Source organism: Vulpes vulpes, chromosome 1, assembly GCF_048418805.1.
Source record: "Vulpes vulpes isolate BD-2025 chromosome 1, VulVul3, whole genome shotgun sequence".
Taxonomy (NCBI): Eukaryota; Metazoa; Chordata; class Mammalia; order Carnivora; family Canidae; genus Vulpes; species Vulpes vulpes.
In genome coordinates, this window is record NC_132780.1 from 14,895,007 (window position 1) to 14,914,872 (window position 19,866).

General features: G+C 50.1%; 2 protein-coding genes across 13 annotated transcripts in view; one reads left to right on the forward strand and one right to left on the reverse strand.

Annotated features, from left to right (window-relative positions):
• The window catches only part of ODAD1 (outer dynein arm docking complex subunit 1), a 30,155-nt gene extending 16,797 nt beyond the window's left edge, over positions 1 to 13,358 (reverse strand). The window contains exons 1-6 of one of the 10 annotated variants that reach the window (XM_072756141.1): positions 12,848 to 12,948; positions 11,472 to 11,528; positions 11,012 to 11,104; positions 9,416 to 9,531; positions 9,093 to 9,282; positions 3,430 to 3,541 (exon numbers count right to left, since the gene is read on the reverse strand). In XM_072756141.1, coding sequence (XP_072612242.1) covers positions 3,430 to 3,531 — 102 coding nt within the window. In that variant the 5' untranslated portion in view covers positions 3,532 to 3,541; positions 9,093 to 9,282; positions 9,416 to 9,531; ... (1 more) ...; positions 11,472 to 11,528; positions 12,848 to 12,948. Of the gene's footprint in view, positions 1 to 3,429; positions 3,542 to 9,092; positions 9,283 to 9,415; positions 9,532 to 11,011; positions 11,105 to 11,471; positions 11,753 to 12,500; positions 12,551 to 12,847 lie in introns of those variants that run through there. The other 9 variants (XM_072756106.1, XR_012001089.1, XM_072756114.1 and 6 more) reach the window with 9 other exon arrangements.
• A 2,269-nt stretch (positions 13,359 to 15,627) lies between these two features.
• Positions 15,628 to 19,740, forward strand: EMP3 (epithelial membrane protein 3 (MAM blood group)). 3 transcript variants are annotated; one of them, XM_026014091.2, is made up of 5 exons: positions 15,628 to 15,898; positions 16,787 to 16,976; positions 17,268 to 17,370; positions 18,228 to 18,368; positions 19,470 to 19,740. In XM_026014091.2, the coding sequence occupies exons 2-5, from the start codon at positions 16,899 to 16,901 to the stop codon at positions 19,637 to 19,639; spliced, it is 492 nt and encodes a 163-aa protein (XP_025869876.1). In that variant the 5' UTR covers positions 15,628 to 15,898; positions 16,787 to 16,898; the 3' UTR covers positions 19,640 to 19,740. The 3 variants fall into 3 exon arrangements, with proteins under 3 accessions (XP_025869876.1, XP_025869878.1, XP_072612277.1); XM_026014093.2 differs by having other exon boundaries at positions 15,758 to 15,898; positions 16,861 to 16,976; XM_072756176.1 differs by having other exon boundaries at positions 15,817 to 15,898; positions 16,765 to 16,976.
• The last annotated feature ends 126 nt before the right edge of the window (positions 19,741 to 19,866 follow it).

Consider the following 19,866-nt stretch of genomic DNA (forward strand, 5'->3'; position numbering starts at 1 on the left):
CTTTTTTTTTTTTTAAGATTTTTACTTATTTATTTATTTGAGGGAGAGAGACAGAGATAGCAACAGAGAGCATAAGTGAGGAGAGGGAGAAGCAGGCTCCCACTGATGCGGGACTTGATCCCAAGGCCCTGGGATCATGACCTGAGCTGAAGATAGCCGCTTAACTGAGCCACTGAAGTGCCCCTAGATACAAGTTCTTTATCAGCTATACATTTTGCAAATATTTTCTTCTATTGTGGGGCTTATTCTCTGAACAACACCTTTTGAAGAGAAGTTTTTAAATTTTATGGAGTTCAGTTTATCAAATGGATCACACTTTGATGGTGTAGCTAAGAAATCTTTGCCTAACGCAAGCTCACAAAGATTTTCTCTTTGTTTCTTTCTAGAAGAGAAGCTTTATAATTTTAGATTTTACATTTAGGTCAAGGATAGCCAACATCTTTTTTTTTTTTTCTTAAAAAAAAAGTCACTGTGCACAGAAAAGTGCACAGATGATGTATCTTTTAAAGATTATTTATTTGAGAGAGAGAGTGTGTGCAAGTGGTGGCAGGGGCAGAGGGAGACAATCTCAAGCAGACTCCCTGCTGAGCCCCCATGTAGGGTTCAATTTCATGACCCTGAGATCATGACCTGAGCCAAAATTAAAAGCTAACACCCAACCGAGTCACCCAGTCGCCCAGTTGCCCCTTTATTATGTATTTTTTTAAGATTTTATTCATTTATTTATAAGAGACACAGAGAGACAGAGAGAGAGGCAGAGATACAGGGAGAAGAAGCAGGCTCCATGCAAGGAGCCCGACGTGGGACTCGATCCTAGGACTCCAGGATCACGCCCTGGGCCGGAGGCAGGCACCAAACCACTGAGCCACTCAGGGATCCCCTATTATGTATTTTTAACTGAACATCCTTGAGCCACCAACTAGGTCAAGAACCAGAATGCTGGCAGCACTGAAGATGCTCCGTCTCATCACTCCCACCTTCCTCTCCATAGACATAGCACTACCCTGCCTGTCAGTTCCTATTGCTGCTGTAACAAAGCACCATACATTTACTGGCTAAACACACAACTTTATTTTCTTCCAGTTTTGGAGGTCAGAAGTCTGAAATCAGTTTTGCTGAGTTATGAATCAAGGTGTCAGCCAGCTACATTCCTTTTGGAAGCTCCAGGGGAGAAATCATTCCAGGGGAGAATTCTAATGGAATGAATTCCTATTTCTAGAAGCTGAATTCCTTGATTTATGTATTCCTTAGCTCGTGGCCACTCCAACCTCTGTTTCTCTTCACATATTCCCTCTCCAACATCACATCATCTTCTTTGATTTTGACACTCCTACCTCTCCCTAACAAGGACCCTTGTGATGACATTGGGCCCACCTGGATAATCCAGGGTAACCTCTCCATTTCAAAATCCTTAATCACATTTGTAGGGTCTCTTTTGCCATGTAAAGTAACATACTCATGGGTACCCGAGATTACAGTGTGGATATCTTGGAGAGGGACCATTATTCTGTTTACCATATTTCCTCAAGTGAAATTCATTTTTTTTACTTTTCTTTATAGTTTTATCACCCATGCATGTACCTCTAAGCAAAAGTTTAGTTTGGCCTGATTTTGAATTTTATGCTAATGAAACCATGCTACCTATATGTTTTATGTCTTGCTTCCTTCAAATGTGTGTGTGATTCACCCCTGTGGCTGTGTGTAATTGTGATTCATTTTTCATCCCTGTATACTATTTCCTGATACAAATACACCACAATTTATTTATTCATTCAAATACTGATGGACATTTGGGTTATTTCCAGTTTGCAGCTGGCTAATGTGAATAATGCTTCTTTTAACATTCTTTTACATGAATCCTGGTTCCAGGGCATATGCTCAGAAGTGTACTTGCTCGGTCGGAGGAAGAGTTAACAATAGATCTAAACCTGTTTCCTATTAGAAGGTGACTTTGGCTTACTTTCTTCTAACATGGTTTCCATGGAAACATACTGGGTTAAGGTAAATATGGAATGCCAGCTCCGTTCCCAGGCAACAATGTTTATTATAAAAATGACCCCTGATTGGTGAACTACATTGGAATGGAAGGACTGTGAGTAGGCTTATAGATCTCAAGGGCCTATGTGACTGGGCCTAAACAGAAACCTGGTTTCTCTGTGGGTTGGTTTTTGTTTTTTTTTTTTAAGTAGGCCCCATGTCTAACGAGGGGCTTGAACTCACAACCCTGAGATCAACAGCAAGATGCTCAACTGACTGAGCCATCAGGAGCCCCTGTGGGGTATTTCTTATCATTGACTATGCTCCTAATGGGGGCTTAGACTTAGACCCTATTCTCAGGAGCTGTTGCAGAAGTGGCTCCTCTTGTATATGAAGCCTCCCTATGCCAGTGAGCAACACCCACCGGCTCATGTGGCATCTCCCAACTGGAAGTGCTGAGAAGCAGTCCCTGGATGCTCAAGGAAGGTGTGTTTGATGCTGTCGTGCCCAAATGCAATTGTTTCCTGCCACCTATCATCCTACAAAGTGAACCTGGTTCTGAGTTATGTAGCCTGTGAGCATGACTGTCAGGTGGAACCCAAGACTGCTTCTGATGACCATGCCAAGTGAATGTGACCCCAAATTACAGGGAATGTCTATCTTTAAATGTAATAGATAATGGGGATAAAACTTTTTAAAATACATGTGAGAATTTATACCCTCAACAACAGTTGTTAGGAGTTCCCGTTTGCTCCTTCTCTCCCCAACACTTGGTATTTAGGGACACTAATTTTTGAAAATTTGGTGTTTAATGGAATCACATTGTGATTTTCATTTGCCTCTCTCTGATTACTAATGAGTGATGAGTAATTTCTACATTTATTGGACACGTCTTATTTTGTGATGTCAGCTCACATCCTTTGACTATTTTTTTTAAACCTGGCTGACTCTTCAATAATTTGTAGGCATTCCTTGTATGCCCTTTTTTTTTTAAGATTTTATTTATTTATCCATGAAAGACACAGAGAGAAGGCAGAGACATAGGCAGAGGGAGAAGCAGGCTCCTTGCAGGGAGCCCGGCCTGATGCAGGACTTGATCCCAGAACTCTGGGATCATGTTCTGGGCTAAAGGAAGACGCTCAACCACTGAGCCACCTAGGCATCCCCTTGTATGTCCTTGATACTAGTCCTTTGTCATCTACATGTATTGCAAATTACTTTCCATTCTGTGACTTTGCACACTCTTTGTTTAACAGAGGTTATTAACCTTAAAGTCATGGAAAGTAACAATCTTTTCCTTTAGCAGTAGAGATTTCTATAACTTATTTAAAAAATTCTTCCCCACCTTCAAGCATTTAGATCTCTGATCCAACTGGAATTAGTTATGGGGGTACAAAGTGAGATAAGGGTCTGGTTTCATCTTACAGTATGAATATCCAATTTTCACAGCACCATTATTAGAGTCCTCTTTTTCCATTTCTTGAAGTCATACATCAAGTGTCCACATGTGCACTGGTCTCTTTCAGGGCTCTCTCTTCTGTCCCTTTGATCCATTTGATTAGCCCTGCATCAATTACAAGAATTTTATAATAAATCTTGATAAAGGATAAAGCAAATCCTTTCACATTGTTCTTCTTTTAAGTCAAAGTCATCTTGTCCATTGCACTTCCATATAAGCAGTATCTGCTTGTCAATTCCATCCATTAAAAAAAAAAAAAACAACTTTCAGTACTTTGGTTGGGATTATATTATATCTATAAATCAATTTGGATATCTGACATTTTATGACACTAACTCTTCGAATCCATGGATAGATCTCTACATTTATTAAGCTCTTCTTTACTATCCCTCAGTAAAATACTACAACTTACTCCATAGAGGTCTTGCACACTTTTGTTAGATTTCTTCTTAGGTACTTCTTTTGGCTATTATAAATGTGTATTTTCTTCTTTTATTTTATAATAGTTATCCCTAATACAGGGCAATATCATTAACTTTGCATATTAATTCTGTATCTAGCCACATTGTTAAAATACCTTTTTAATTACAGTAAGTTGGTGTTATATTCTTCTGGATCTTCTATGTACACAAGTATATCATCTACAAACAATGACAATTTCATTTCTTCCTCTCCAATGTTTACATTGTTTTTTTACTTTTCCTGGCCATACTGCACTGGATATGACCTCCAGCACAATGTTAAATAGAAGTGGTGCTGACATCTTTATTTTGTTACTGATATCTAAGGAAATCTTTTTCATGGTTTGCTATCAAATATATTTTCTTTTTTTTTTTAAAGATTTTATTTATTTATTCATGAGAGAGAGAGAGGCAGAGAGGCAGAGATACAGGCAGAGGGAGAAGCAGGCTCCATGCAAGGAGCCCGATGTGGGACTCGATCCCAGATCTCCAGGATCACACCCCAGGCTGCAGGCAGCGCCAAACCGCTGCACCACCGGGGCTGCCCTCAAATATATTTTCTGTAGATGTTTTATAGTTATCCTTTACCAAATTCAGGAAATCTCTTTTGTTCCTGGCTTTCCAATAGTTTTTTGCATAAAAGGATACTGAATTTTATCAAATATTTTTTTCTTTTTTTTAAGATTTATTTATTTATTCATGAGTGACAGAGAGAGAGAGGCAGAGACACAGGCAGAGGGAGAAGCAGGCTCCCCGCAGGGAGCCCAATGCAAGACTCAATCCCAGATCCCAGGATCACGCCCTGAGCCGGAGGCAGACACTCAACCACTGAGCCACCCTATTTTTATTTTTACATAGACCAGTGCTATAAATGGGTCCAAGTCAAAGGACTGTCATCAGTCTCTCATATGGTAGGCTCAGAAAATGAGAGTGAGCATTTAAGCAAGCATCAGAAATGGTGTTCTGGGGTGCTGTTAAGTGCAGGTATCAAGCCACAGAAGGCACAAGCCTTATAAAATTAAGGAGTCGGTAATAGATGGGAAGTTTTAAAAGTTGGTCCATTAACACATATAATTTGAGAAAAACTATGTCTAAGTCTACTTTATTTTCTTTGCCAGAAAATGTCTATTCTTTCACATTTTCAGATGATTTATTATTATTATTATTCATGAGAGACACAGAGACAGAGAGAGAGGCAGAGATGCAGGCAGAGGGAGAAGCAGGCTCCATGTAGGAAGCCTGATGTGGGACTCGATCCCAGGACTCCAGGATCACGCCCTGGGCCGAAGGCAGGCACTAAACTGCTGAGCCACCCAGGGATCCCCTAGATGATATTTTTATTGGGCATAAGATTCTTCTCTCATTTTTTTAAAGATTTTATTTATTCATGAGAGACACAGAGACAGAGAGAGAGGCAGAAGTGCAGGCAGAGGGAGAAACAGGCTCCATGTAGGGAGCCCAACGTGGGACTCGATCCTGGGACCCCAGGATTACACCCTGGGCTGAAGGTGGCACTAAACCGCTGAGCCACCTGAGCTGCCCTCTTTTCTCATTTTTAAAGATTTTATTAATTCGTTTGAGAGAAAGCATGAGTGGAGGAAGAGGCAGAGGGAGAGGGAGGAGCAGACTCCCCACTGAACAGGGAGCCTGACACAGGCCTCAATCCCAGGACCCTGAATCATGACCTGAGCCGAAAGCAGACTCTTAACCAAGTGAGCCACTCAGGCGCCCCTTGTTGAGTATAAGGTTCTAAGTTGACAGATTTCCCTCTTAGAACAGTGAAGTTACAATTTGTTTTCTGACTTCCAGTATCTCTTTTTAAAAAATCAGTTGTCAGTTTAATTGTAGTTCCTCTGAAAGTAATCTTATTTTTTGGCTACTTTTATATTCTAAAACTTCCCTGTGTTCTATATAATTTTTTTTCCATCCTGTTTTAGACTCTAAGGCATCCTTGACTCTGTGGATTTGTCCTTTTATCGGTTCTGGAAAATTCTCAGATATTTTTTTTAAATGTATTTATTCATGAGAGACACACACACACACAGAGAGAGAGAGAGAGAGAGAGAGAGAGGCAGAGACACAGGCAGAGGAAAAAGCAGGCCCCATGCAGGAGGCCTGACGTGGGACTCGATCCCGGGTCTCCAGGATCAGGCCCTGAGCTGAAGGCAGCCCTAAACCACTGAGCCACCCAGGCTGCCCAGATATTATCTTATTACACATTATCTCTGTCCCATTCTCTTTCTGTTCTTCTGAAACTCTTTTTTTTTTTTTAAGATTTTATTTTTTTAAACAACCTCTACATCTAGCACGGGGCTCAAACCCACAACCCGAGATCAAGTCACACACTCCCACTGAGCCAGCCGTGCACCCCATCTTCTGAAATTCTCATCAAACATATACTTAACTTCACTCTATCTGCAATGTCTCATAACCTCCCTCCCCCTATTTCTATCTTTTTGTCTCTCTGTGGTGGATGCTAGGTGATTTAAGCTCAATAAATTGTTTCTTCAGCTTTTATTTGGCTTATTATCTGTCTTTCCAGTAGAATGTAAAATACATTAGAGCAGGGTCCTTGTCTGTTTGGTTCACTGCTGTGTCCTCGAATACCAGGGCCTGGCACTTAGTAGGCACTCCCATAAATATGTGTTTGATGAATGAATGTCACCAGATAACTATAGCTTATCTTGACCTTACAGGGAATTTCACAGAGCTCTACTCTAGAGACCCTATCCCCCAACCTGATCTACAGTTTTCCATAATCAAGGCTGTTAGGGCAAAAGAATCCATGGAGCAGGGATCCCTGGATGGCGCAGCGGTTTAGCGCCTGCCTTTGGCCTGGGGTGTGATCCTGGAGACCCGGGATCGAGCCCCCACGTCGGGCTCCCTGCATGGAGCCTGCTTCTCCCTCTGCCTGTGTCTCTGCCCCTCTCTCTCTCTCTCTCTCTCTCTCTCTGTGTGTGTGTGTGTGACTATCATAAATAAATAAAAATTTAAAAAAATAGAATCCATGGAGCCAAGATCATAAAATCATCCTGCTTGGGCCTGACTCTGATGAGTTTCCATGAAAGATGGAGGAAAACCAATTCAAGCAGCCAACAACACCCACTAAGCCACTGCACTACCGTGAAACAGCCAAAAGTTTGGCATGTGTGAAGCAGAATTTAGCTTCCAAAAGGCAGCTCAGGGAGCTACTGAGAGGTGAACAAACACACTGATTGAAAGTCACAGGCGTCTAGGTGGCTCAGTGGTTGAGCATCTGCCTTTGGCTCAGGTTGTGATCCCAGGGTCCTGGGATCGAGTCCTGAGTCAGGCTCCCCAAAGGGAGCCTGCTTCTCTTTCTGCCTATGTCTCCGCCTCTCTCTCTATCTCTCATGAATAAATAAATAAAATCTTTATTTTTTTTCTAAAGATTTTATTTATTTATTCACGAGAGTCACAGAGAGAGAGAGGCAGAGACACAGGCAGAGGGAGAAGCAGGCTTCATGCAGGGAGCCTGATGTGGGACTCAATCCCGGGACTCCAGGATCACTCCCTGAGCCAAAGGCAGGCGCTAAACTGCTGAGCCACCCAGGGATCCCCTAAATAAAATCTTTAAAAAAAGAAAGTCAAATGTGTGAAAACTACATGGTAGGGGCACCTGGTTGGCACAGTTGGTTAAGTGACTGATTCTTGATTTCCATTCAGGTCATGATCTCAGGGTCATGAGATCGAGCTTCATATCAGGCTTCCCCCTTAGCACGTGGAATCTGCTTAAGTTTCTCTCTCCTTTGCCCTCTGCCTTCTCCTCACCGCCTCTCTCTCTCTCTAAAGAAAATAAATAAATCTTAAAAAAAAAAATACCAAAACTCTGTGGTAGACAGAATAATGCCCCCTTGCCCACATGTCTACATCCTAATCCCTGAAACTTGTGAATAAATGACCCTAATGGCCAAAAAGGACTTTGCAAATGTGATAAACTTAAGGATCTTGAGATGGGGAGATTATCCTGAATTACCTGGGTGTAATCACAAAGGTACTAACAAGTGAAAGAAAGGCACAAGAGAGAATCAGAGAGGCAAGAGGTCAGAGTGATGCACAAAAGAAAGACTCAGCTGGCCACTGCTAGCCTCGCAAAGAAAGGAGCCACAAACCAAGGAATGCAGACAGCTTCTAGAAGCTGGAGAAGCTCCAGAAAACAGTCTCCTCTGAAGCCTTCAGAAAGAATGAAGCCTTGCTGACACTCTGACTTCAATTTACCCCAGTAAAACTCATTTTGGACTTCTGTCCTCTACCACTACAAGATAATTAATTTTAAGATGTTATTTATTTATTTGAGAGCGAGAGTGTGCACATGCAGGGGAAGGGGCAAAGAGAGAGGGAAAGAATCTCAAGAGGACTCTGTGCTGAACACAGAGCCTGATGCAGACCTCAGTTTCTTTGATCTCACAACTCGGAGATCATGACCTGGGCCACCCAGGAGCTTCTAATTTGTATTACATTTTAAGCCACCAAGTTTGTGGTCATTTGTTACAGCGAAAATAGGAAAGTAACACAGGCCACCAAGATAAGTAACCTTCAAAGCCCTCTTTGTGATCCAATAGTGTGCAAGAAATCATTTGGTCCAGGCAAGCAATTTTTTTTTTAACTAAGACAAGAACAGGAAACAGCAGGATGAATTTCACCCAGAACAGAATAAGGATTACCTGGTGAAACTTCTCTCAGCTGTCTATGCATGTTTACATCCACATGTGTACAAACTGCCTCCAGAGATCATGATCACAAAAACCTGAGCAAACACTGACCTACAAAATTTATATTGTTTCCAAGGCCAAGATCTTGAGGTAGGTCAAACTGAAAATCTATGTAGGCTCTGCTGCCTTACCAACTCCGCTTTCTGCAGTTGAGGAAATGAGGGCCCAGAGAGGTAAAGACTTGCCCACGGTCCCACAGCTCTGATGCAGCAGGGCCAGGATTCTAATGCCAGTTTGGCTGACTCCAGGAGGTGCATCTTCCCCCTTTAACAACACCACCCCCTTTTAGGATGTGTGGAATTGTGCTAAGCAAGAAACACCTGCATTCCTCCTAGAGCCCGAACATGACTCTCCTAGGTGGATGCTTTCAATAAGCCTATTTTTCAGATGAGGAAGCTAAGGCTCAAAGCAGTCCCAATACTCGCCCCTTAAGGGGGATCTACAGAGTCTGGTCTCAGAACCCACCTGCTTGTCCAGGGCTCTGGTCTGCTCCTGTAGCTCCTTGACCTCGGCCTGCACTTGGACCCGGCACTTCAGCAGATGGCTCATGTTCTCCAGCCTCTCACTATCTTGCAGCCGCTTAGCCTGGCTCTGGGCGACTCTGATCTGCACCTGAAGTTTATCCCGCACTCGCTCCAGGCGCTGGATCTCCTCACTGCCCAGGCAGGGATGGGGAGAGCAAGCCAGCAAGGGGCAAAGCTCATAATCACTAAAGGCCAGACACAGGGCTGGCCCTCCCTGCCTCGGACCCCCAACACTTGTAAGAGCCCCCTCCCCAGCTCTGGTACCAGGCACTGGGCTCACAGTTGCTTGTTGATGCGCTGGTGGACCTCCTTGCTGTATGCCCGCCTCTCAGCCTCCATCACTTTGCATTGCCGCTGTAGTCTGCTCAGCTCCCAATCCACTGAGGGCAGGACAAGCCAAGGGGCTCATTAGGAATCCAGTAGGCCCCAGCCCCTGCCTCTCCAGGACCTAGGAATTCTGGTTCCCTCAGTGTCCCACAAACCGCAGCTGAAGCGCAGACCCAGTCCCCAACACCCCTCTACCACTGCATTTCAGCTCCTGTGTCCCTCATACTTCCTCACCCCTTGGGATTCCTGGGCCCCAGGATTTTTTTCCCCTAAACCTACTCCTACGCCAGGATTGGGTACACACCGGCTTCCCCACTAGAGGGCGCTCCTGGAAGACCTCGCGGTCCTCAGGGACCCCGCCACATAGGACCTGGAACTTGGGAAAGCTGAGGATAGGTGCCCAGACCTGGCTGGGGCTGGCAACAGCATTCTTGCTTCCTCCTTCCCCTTCAGCCCCCATCACCCAACAGTCCTCGGTCCCATCCTCCTGCCTTCTCACTCTCAGTCCACCCCCTAGGTTCGGGCTTCAATCTGTCCTGCCCGGAACATCATCTCAGCCTCCTCCCCAACCTCTTGGCCTCCCTTCACAGCCCCAGAGTGTCTTTCTATACCCAGAGCTGACCCTGCCCCTCCCCGGCTCACAGGCCTCCCCTTGGAGCTCCAGGGCCCCCAGGACAATGTCCCAGTTTCTCAGCCTGCTGTTCAAGGCCCCATATGATCTGACCCTACCCACCTCTGGAGTCTGGTCCACCAGCACACCACCTCCCACCTTTTCAACCAGCGATTCTGGCCCACGTAGACAGCTGGCAATGTCTGGAGACATTTATGATTGTCACCATGTGGGGACAGGGCAAGGGAAGGTGCTCGTGGCATGTAATGGATGGAGGTCAGGGATGCTGCGGAGCATCCACAATGCCCAGGACAGCCCCCATGACTAAGAATGATCTAACCCCAAGTGTCAATAGTGTGGAGGATGAGAAACCCTGTTCCAGGCACACGCTGTTTTCTCTGCCAAAACACTCTCCCCTTCCGGCTCCCATTGGGAATTCCTGGGAGGAGTTCCAAGCCCCACTCAAACATCTTCTCCTTCAAGAAGTCTTCCTAGGGGGATCCCTGGATGGCTCAGCGGTTTAGTGCCTGCCTTCGGCCCAGGGCATGGTCCTGGAGTCCTGGGATGGAGTCCCACATCAGGCTCCCTGCATGGAGCCTGCTTCTCCCTCTGCCTGTGTCTCTGCCTCTGTGTGTGTGTGTGTCTCTGCCTCTCTCTCTCTGTGTCTCTCATGAATAAATAAATAAAATCTTTAAAAAAAATAAAAATAAAAATAAAAATAAAAATAAGGAAGTCTTCCTGGACCGCCCCACTGCCCAGGCTTGGCCTATCCCACTGCTCTGCTCTATCTCCATTCCCCTTCTTGTGCGTTCTCCCTAGAGGGCTCTCCTTGGAAGGCCTCCCTGTCTTCAGCGTCCTGCACCACAATACCTGGACACTTGGGAAAACCGAGGAAAAGAATGAGTGAAAAAAAAGCAAATTACCCATTCCGTCCAAGAAGGCATCACTTCCATCCTCCGAGCGGGCACTCCCTGCAGAGTGTTCCAAAGGCATCTTGTCCAAAGAGGGTGGGACTCCTGTAGGGGGTGATACAGAACCCACGTAGACGGCAAGCAGGAGAGGGCCGGAAGGTGGGTGGGGGCGAACCGCGAGGGGCTAGGAGTTGGAAGGTGACCCCAGAACCACCTCTGGCCTCTCCTGGAGTCCCAATCCTCCAATGGGTTGGAGGGGGAGCCTCTCGGGTCTCTCCCCACACCCCTCCCAGCCTCCCACCTCTCATATTTTCTGTGTTGTGTTTTGACTCTGACTCTGGCAGGGGGTGGAGGGTGGGGGACAGGACCCCTAGGCTCTCGGTATCTCTGCGGCGGCGTGGCGGTTTGGGGAAGGAGACACGGAGGAGGGGGAAAGCCTGGCCGGCTGTGGGGAGCGCGGCCCGGTCCCTACCTGCTGGAGTGCCTGACCTGTCCTCGGTCCTCCAAGCTCACTGTTGTGGCCTGGTTACTGGGGAGATGAAGGGCCAATGAGGCCTGAGGACAGCGGTCTGGGTGGGGCTGAAGCCTTGAGGAGGCCCGTGGGAGGTGAGGCTGGGGAGGAGGGGCCGTGGGAGGGGAGGGGAGGCCGCTGGGGAGGAGGAGCCACTGGGGAGGAGGGGCCGCTGGGGAGGAGGGGCCGCTGGGGAGGAGGGGTCGCTAGGGAGGAGGGGCCGTGGGAGGCGGGGCTGGGGAGGAGGGGCCGTGGGAGGCGGGGCTGGGGAGGAGGGGCCGTGGGAGGCGGGGCTGGGGAGGAGGGGCCGTGGGAGGCGGGGCTGGGGAGGAGGGGCCGCTGGGGAGGAGGGGCCGTGGGAGGCGGGGCTGGGGAGGAGGGGCCGCTGGGGAGGCGGGGCCGTGGGAGGCGGGGCTGGGGAGGAGGCGCCGCTGGGGAGGAGGGGTCGCTAGGGAGGAGGGGCCGTGGGAGGCGGGGCTGGGGAGGAGGGGCCGCTGGGGAGGAGGGGCCGTGGGAGGCGGGGCTGGGGAGGAGGGGCCGCTGGGGAGGAGGGGCCGTGGGAGGCGGGGCTGGGGAGGAGGGGCCGCTGGGGAGGAGGGGCCGTGGGAGGCGGGGCTGGGGAGGAGGGGCCGCTGGGGAGGAGGGGCCGCTGGGGAGGAGGGGCCGTGGGAGGGGCGGCTGGGCAGAAGGGACGGCGGGAGGGGAGGAGAGGCCGAGGAGAGGGGCCGCCGGGGAGGAGGGGCCGTGGGAGGCGAGGCTGGGAGGACGGGCCGAGGCAGCCAGAAGACCTGAGAAGACCTCGGGAGCGGAGAACAGGCCGGCTGCGGGGCGGGGCTGGGAGCCTCGCGAGGGGCGGGGCAGGGGAGGCCTGGAGAAGGCTGGGTGGGCCTTGAGGGCGGGGCTTCAGCGCGGGAGCCGACCCGGAGCCCCGTAAAGGGCGGGGCTGGCGGGGCCCGCGAAGCCTGGAACGGGTGGGAGGGGCACGGGTACCTGCGGGGACTGGCCCGGGGCCCGGCGCCGGAGGCCGTCAGGGGCGGGGCTATGGGGGGCGGCCGAGGGAGGGAGGGGCCCTGCGAGGGGCGTGGCGGAAGGGCGCTTCCGGGGAGCCAGGGGCTGGGAGGGCTGGGCTGCGTGCTTTCGGGAGGGAGAGGCAGGAGCTGAGAGGTCTTTTGGAGCCAGGGCTAGGAGAGAAGCGTCTGGAAAGCTTTGGAGCTAGGCCGCGGTCCTTTGGGACGAGGCCCGAGGGATGTGTGTCTTAAACTAAGACCACATTATCTTGAAGATTCGTTAGGAAGACAGTGCCGATGCCGGGAGCTGTGACGGGGAGGAACGCTCACCAACTCCGGTCCCTGCAGTGACTCACTACGCATGCGCGGCCAACGGTCTCCCGCGAAGCCGCCAAAAGCCTCTGGCCCGCTGGGGCCGCGCTCCGAGAGGCGGAAGTGGGCGGGGCCGCGCGCCCCGCCCCGCCCCCGCCTGGCCACACCCCCTCGCGCCGCGCCGCCGGGCACGCCTCCTGAGCCGTAGGCTGCTGCCCACGTGGGCCTCCCGGAGCGGGCGGGCAGTGGGCGCCGCTCCCTGCAGGCTGGGTGTGCCTGAAGCCTGCGGTTTCCTGTGGGAGGAAGCGGCCCGCGGGCGCTCAGCTCAGTTCTTAGCCTTGGAGGCCCAGGAGGGGGAGACCCCGTTACCGCCCGCGGTCTCGCTGATTTTCCCCCTTTCACGGGGTGCTAGCTTAGGGGACCTCCGCTCCCGCCCCCTCTTCATTCCGGGGGTACCCAACTCTGGCGCCGATTCCGCTAAGGGTCCTTGATTTTAGAGTCCTGGTTTCCACCTCCCTAGCCCCTGCTTTCCACGATTCTTCCAGGGCCAGGTCTCGTCCCCTTCGTCCCCTTCGCCTACGCTCCATGGAGAGCACGTGACCCTCCAGCCTCTGATTTTTCCCTCACTGACAGACTTTCTAATTTCCCCGGGGTTCTGGATTCAGACTCCCAGTCTTTGTCCCCAGGAACCCTCATTTTGTTCTCCCAACTCTTAAGTCTTGGGGCAAAGGGGTTATTAGTAACTTATCCAAAATCACAGCTAATGAGTGAGTACAAGCTGCTTGGATTTGAATCCAGCCCATGTGCCTCTATAGACAGCTGTACCGGTGCCCACTTTCTGGGTTTCCCGAGTACCCCACCGAGTCCCTGAACTGTTCATCCCTAACCCCTTCAGGGAGTTGAGATGACCTACCACTCTCCTGTCCCCTAGCCCTGGCCCCATCAAGATACCCAGACATCCCCTGGTCCAGTTTCCTTTCCCCGCAAGAACCTAGGATTTCAAGTCTCCCACCTCTCAAGTCCCTTTCAGGACCCCAGACACCTGGTTCCCTGTCCCTCACTTTTTACTAGCACCCAAACCTTCCAAGAGACCCAGGTATATAGTAATCACATCCCATTCTAATTCAATAACTCAACAATCAGCGATAATAATAGTGAACACTAAGTCCCTGGTACTGCACTTCTGTTTAAAACCCTCCACCTGGGGATCCCTGGGTGGCGCAGCGGTTTGGCGCCTGCCTTTGGCCCAGGAGATTCGATCCTGGAGACCTGGGATCGAATCCCACGTCGGGCTCCCGGTGCATGGAGCCTGCTTCTCCCTCTGCCTATGTCTCTGCCTTTCTCTCTCTCTCTCTGTATGACTATCATAAATAAATAAATTAATTTAAAAAATAATTTCTTTGTTAAAAAAAATAAAATAAAATAAAACCCTCCACCGGCTTCTCACTGCCCTCAGAATAAAATCCAAATTCCTCCCCTAGTCTTCAAGGGCCCTCTTTGATTCCCCTTACTACCACTCCCTCCAACTCCCTCTATTCCAGCCACAGTGGTCCCTCTGTCTCCTCCCCAAACAACCTGAGCTTGTTCTTGGGAGCCTTGCATTTCCTCTTCCTCCCAGCATTGAAATGAGTCCTGTCCTCCAATCTTAGCTCAGACGTCACCTCCCCAGGAAACCTTGTCTGATCACCTTGTTTTAAAGTAGGTTCCGGGGATCCCTGGGTGGCGCAGCAGTTTGGCGCCTGCCTTTGGCCCAGGGCGCGATCCTGGAGACCCGGGATCGAATCCCACGTCGGGCTCCCGGTGCATGGGGCCTGCTTCTCCCTCTGCCTGTGTCTCTGCCTCTCTCTCTCTCTCTCTCTCTCTCTCTCTCTCTCTCTCTGTAACTATCATAAATAAATTAAAAAAAAAAAATTAAAGTAGGTTCCTGCTACAGGGTCATTATCACCTCTGTCTTATTTCTTGCAAAGCACTTAGCACTGTCCGAGAAATTTATCGTCTTCATCAATAGATTTTCTCTTTATGGTCTGCCTGCCCCTACTGGGAAGGTAAGCCCCATGATAACAGCAGGCATCACATCTGTGTTCTTTATTATGACCTCCTGGTTCATAATAGATGTTCAATAAATGTTTGATGAAGGAATGAACGTGTCGCTGTGTTAGTGTACTGGTACTACCTTATTCATTTAGAGCAATTATCTGAATTATGACTACCACTATTAATACATTGTCAGTATTATCAGTATTACTGTATCCATGTCACAGATTCAGAAAAAACGAGGCTCAGAGAGTCGAAATAATCAGTTGAGGTCCCCCAGGCAGGAAATGGTGGCACTGGGATTAACTTCCCACCCACCCACCCTCACCCTGACCCCTGCCCCTTTCCAGAATTTCCACCTCTGACACACACTGTGGGGCCAACTCCCCTCAGCTCTCAACCCATTCCACGCAGCAAGAATCTGGTGTCCTTCCCCAGACCCCCATTCTTCAGAGCATCCAGTCCTAAGCCCCATCAGGGAAAGCAGACATCCGGTCAGGGAGGAGACCCAGACTGGAGGCCTGAGAGTCGGACCCTCCCATTCCTCGATGCCTGCCCCACCCTGGCCCTGCTCGGCTCCCTGGGTTCCGAGGACTTGTCATTTCAACCCTGGGAGGGAGTCCCCAAAAGATGCCTGTCTGGGGGCAGTGGGTGGGGATCCAGAGAATGAGGAACCCGAGTGCCTAGTCCCTCCCTCTGGCTGCAGACCTCAGCTGGGTGCGGTGTGGGTGGGTATAAAAGGGTCAGTATATATTGAGAGGAGCAGAGAAAGAAACCAGGAGAGTGAGAGAAAGAAGGAGGTATAGGCAGTAAGGGCTGGAGAGAGAAAGAGGGAAGAAAGGAGGGAGAGAGAAAGAGAGATCTCGATTGGAGGGGAGAAGGAGGGAGAGAGCCAGAAGGGAGAGCAAGCGAGGGAGGGAGGAAGGCGGTGAGAGAGGCGGGGGCCTCGGCAGGGTGGAAGGAGGGAGGAGTAGGGCGGGGCACGAAGGCCCCAGCAAGGGACGAGACTCCAACTCTGACTTTCTGCCGCTCTCGGTAAGTTTCCAGTCCGTTATTCGGACTGAGATTTCTTTATTTACTTGGGAGTGCAGCAGTTTGGGAAGGATACCCCCAGGCTGGGAGAGACACCCCCACTCTCACACCCCATGGAAATCCTTGTAATTTAAGAACTGATCTCTTAGCACTTGGGGTGGAGATTCGGGAAGGGGTGGGGCCCGGCAAGGATTTGGGGTTCTCAGCAGAGCCCTCCACTGGTAAACTTCCTTTAGTTTTTCCCCATGGCTGTCCACTCTCTCCTGAGGACCCTGAGATGGGGGCTTTCCCCAAGAACACCACAAGTCTGGGGGACCTCCAGGTACCCCCTTCCTGGACACTGAGGGGTCCTGGAAGGCTGGCTCCTTCTTCTCAGTCTTTGCCCATGCAACCCCCACCTCCCACTTCCAACATGAATCTTACCCATTTTCCTCACAAAATGTCCAGCAGGCACCAGTCTGGCTGCAGGGTGGGGTGGGGACCTCATGGGCATAGCCAGGGGCTGGGGTTTCCCTGGTTCTTGGAGGGAGGGGGGTGGGATGAGTCATTGGGTGACTCACTGGGTCCCCCTCCTCCCCACCCCAGGAGAGGAGGGGGGGTGAGTCAAGGATGCCTGTCTTTGGGGGAAGCCCCCAGCTTCTGATGACTCTGGAGGGGTATCAGCTTGAATTTTCATATCCTGGCCCATATGTGCCCAGGGTCCAGACTTAGGAGACGGCATGGGGGGGGGGGGCGGGGGGTGCACACTGCTAGTCCTACTCACTCCTGGACCCAAGAGTCCATCCCTAGCTTTTTCCAACCTCTGGAGAATTCAAGAGTCCTGGCCTCCAGCCTTCTCCCCATTCAGACTCAGGAGTCCGGGCCCTCAGCCCTCTTCTCCATCACCCCCAGGAGTCTGGACTCAGCTCCCTTCAACACCAGGATTGGAGCATCTCACCCACCCTTGTGCCAATCTCTTCAAACAGTCATCTGACAGCCCCCAGCCCAGGCTTCCACAGCAGCCATGTCACTCCTTCTGCTGGTGGTCTCTGCCCTTCACATCCTAATTCTCATCCTGCTTTTCGTGGCCACTTTGGACAAGGTAAGCCTACTCCAGCAGCAAGACATCTTCTGCAGACTCCCGCCAGCCTTGTCCTTCTTCTAAAGTCATTTAGGCCACTCCCCTTTACCCTAGCATCTACTCTTCTGTGTTCTGCCTCTGATGCCTCTACCCTATCCTTTCCCCTGACTGCTCCCCACTTCTTACTAAATCCATACTTTCCCCAGTTCAGTGCCTCCCAGCACCTCATCCTTTCCCTAACCCTTCCCACAATCTCCCTGACCCCGCCCACTTTCCTTTTCTAACCCTGCCTTTGTTTCTCCTCCATCCCAGTCCTGGTGGACTCTCCCGGGGAAGGAGTCCCTGAATCTCTGGTATGACTGCACATGGAACAATGACAACAAAACGTGGGCCTGCAGTAATGTCAGCGAGAATGGTGAGGGGCATCGGAGACTGGTCTGCAAGGGGAAGGGTAACCCCAGATCTCTTCCAGGGACCAAGAACTAGGAACCCCTCAAAGTTTAAGTGGGCAGGTCTAAGCCCCACTGCTGAGTGAGTGGGGCTGATTATGACCCTCTTATCTGGATGGTAGGGGGGGCAACGTGCTTATGTTCTAGAGAGGATGGACCAAGCCTCCCTCCCCTATGATTCAGAAAGAGTGGAAACCACATCTATAGGTTTAAGGAATGGGGAGAAAGTTTCCAAGATTCTGAGAAGGTAAGATTATGTTTTCAAAGTTCTAAAGAGATGGGACTGGACTGGTGTTCAGAATGAATATCTGGCACCAATTTGTCCAAATTCCAAGAAATTGAGGCTAGAATCACATTAAGGTTCCAAAGGGGTGGGGCTCATCTGAGTTAAGTTATACAGGGGGAGAGCTGCATTCTTCTAAATTTCTAAGTGAAAGAAAATGAAAGAGGAAATGCTTTTCCCTAAAAATGAAGCAAGAATTTCTGTTCTCACTAGTTCTATTCAGTGTTGTATTAGAAGTAGCCAATGCAACAGGGCAAGAAAAATAAATAAAGACGTCAAGAAGGAAGAAGGAAAAGTAAAAATGTCTCTATTCCCAGTGGACCTGGTCATGTAAAAAATCCTAAAGAATCATGAAAACAGCTTCTAGAACTGATAAGGCAATTTAGCAAAGTTATAGGACTCAAGGTCAATCAATATAAGTGATATTCCTAAGTATCCAAGTTTCTATGGCTCTAAATTGGGTGGGGCAGTGAACGATGAGCAAGCTGGTAGAGCTGAAACTCTGGACATACTGTAACTTCCACCTCTATCTTATTGTAGGCTGGCTGAAGGCGGTTCAGGTCCTCATGGTGCTTTCCCTCATCCTCTGCTGCCTGTCCTTCATCCTGTTCATGTTCCAGCTGTACACCATGAGGCGAGGAGGGCTCTTCTATGCCACTGGCCTCTGCCAGCTTTGCACCAGTAAGCACAGTCCTCAGGGAATTGAAGGGAAGGGAGGGGGACTGTTAGAGTGCTGGGGGCCCTAAGAATGGACATCGGGTCAAAGAAAACAATTATCGGCAGCCCAAGGACCACTTGAAGTACCTCCATAGGCTACCTTTCTAGCTGGGGACTTACAGGAGTTGTACTTACACTGATTCAGTGGTTTGTGGTGTGTGTCTCTGAGTCATGTGGAAGCTGACACTTAGAGCTTCAAGGAGCTGGGGCTGGGAAAGGTGGTGTGGGCAAATAATTTAGATCCCAGGGACAGGAGGGCCCAGATGGTTGCTAAGTAATACTCCAGGAGAGGACTCTGAATCATAACAGTAGTAATTTTATAATCACAGCCAGCTTCTGTTTCTGGTGGACCTACTGTGTATCAGACCCTTCAGCGAGTTTATATACTTTAAAATGTTTTGACTTCAAGTGCAAAGAGCTGAGTTAGTATAGTCCTCAGTTTTTGGAATACTCTCTTCTTAGGTTCCTTACAAAGTCCCTCTTGTTTTTGTTTTTAAAGATTTTATTTATTCATGAGAGACACAAACACACACACACACAGAGAGAGAGAGAGAGAGAGAGAGAGAGAGAGAGACTGAGAGGCAGAGACACAGGCAGTGAGAGAAGCAGGCTCCATGCAGGGAGCCTGACGTGGGACTGGATCCCTGGTCTCCAGGATCACACCCAGGGCTGAAGGCAGGCACTAAACCGCTGAGCCACCCAGGGATCCCCAGTCCCTCTTGTTTTAATTCACTATTTTCGTGCTTGGCTTGCATAAAGGCGCTAAGAAATATTTCTTGAAGGGATGGATGGATGGATGGATGGATGGATGGATGGATGGATGGATGGATGGATGGATAGTATCATCCCATTTTATGGATGAGTAAAGGGCATCCAGCTAGATTAAATTGCCCAAGAAGAGTATGTGGTCCCTTATTGCGCAGCTCAGGGAGAGTGAACCACAACTCCCAGAAGGCAGCGGTGCTGCGCCCTGGCCTTTCTGCGGCGTTTTTTGCCCCGTGGCTTATTGGGAAATGCAGTCCTCTTGCGGGCGCTGCGTGACACCTGGTTCCCGTCTCCCCGCAGGCGTGGCGGTGTTTACCGGAGCGCTGATCTACGCCATTCACGCCGAGGAGATCCTGGCGGAGCGCCCGCCGGGGGGCAGCTTCGGTTACTGCTTCGCCCTGGCTTGGGTGGCCTTCCCCCTCGCCCTGGCCAGCGGCGTCATCTACATCCACCTGCGGAAGCGGGAGTGAGGGCCCCGCGTCGCGCTGCCGCCCCTGCCCGCCCCTCGGTCTCAGCCCCGAAGCCCCCGCCCCCGGCCTCCTCCAGAAAATAAAACCGTTTAACCGCCTGATCCGCCTTTGCCTCCTTCCTTCCCTCTGCCTCCTCCAGGGCCCCAGGCTACTCGCGCCCGATCTCTCCTGAACCTGGGACAAGCACCCCCGCAGCAGCCTTCAGAACGTCCTGCTCCAGGCCCTCA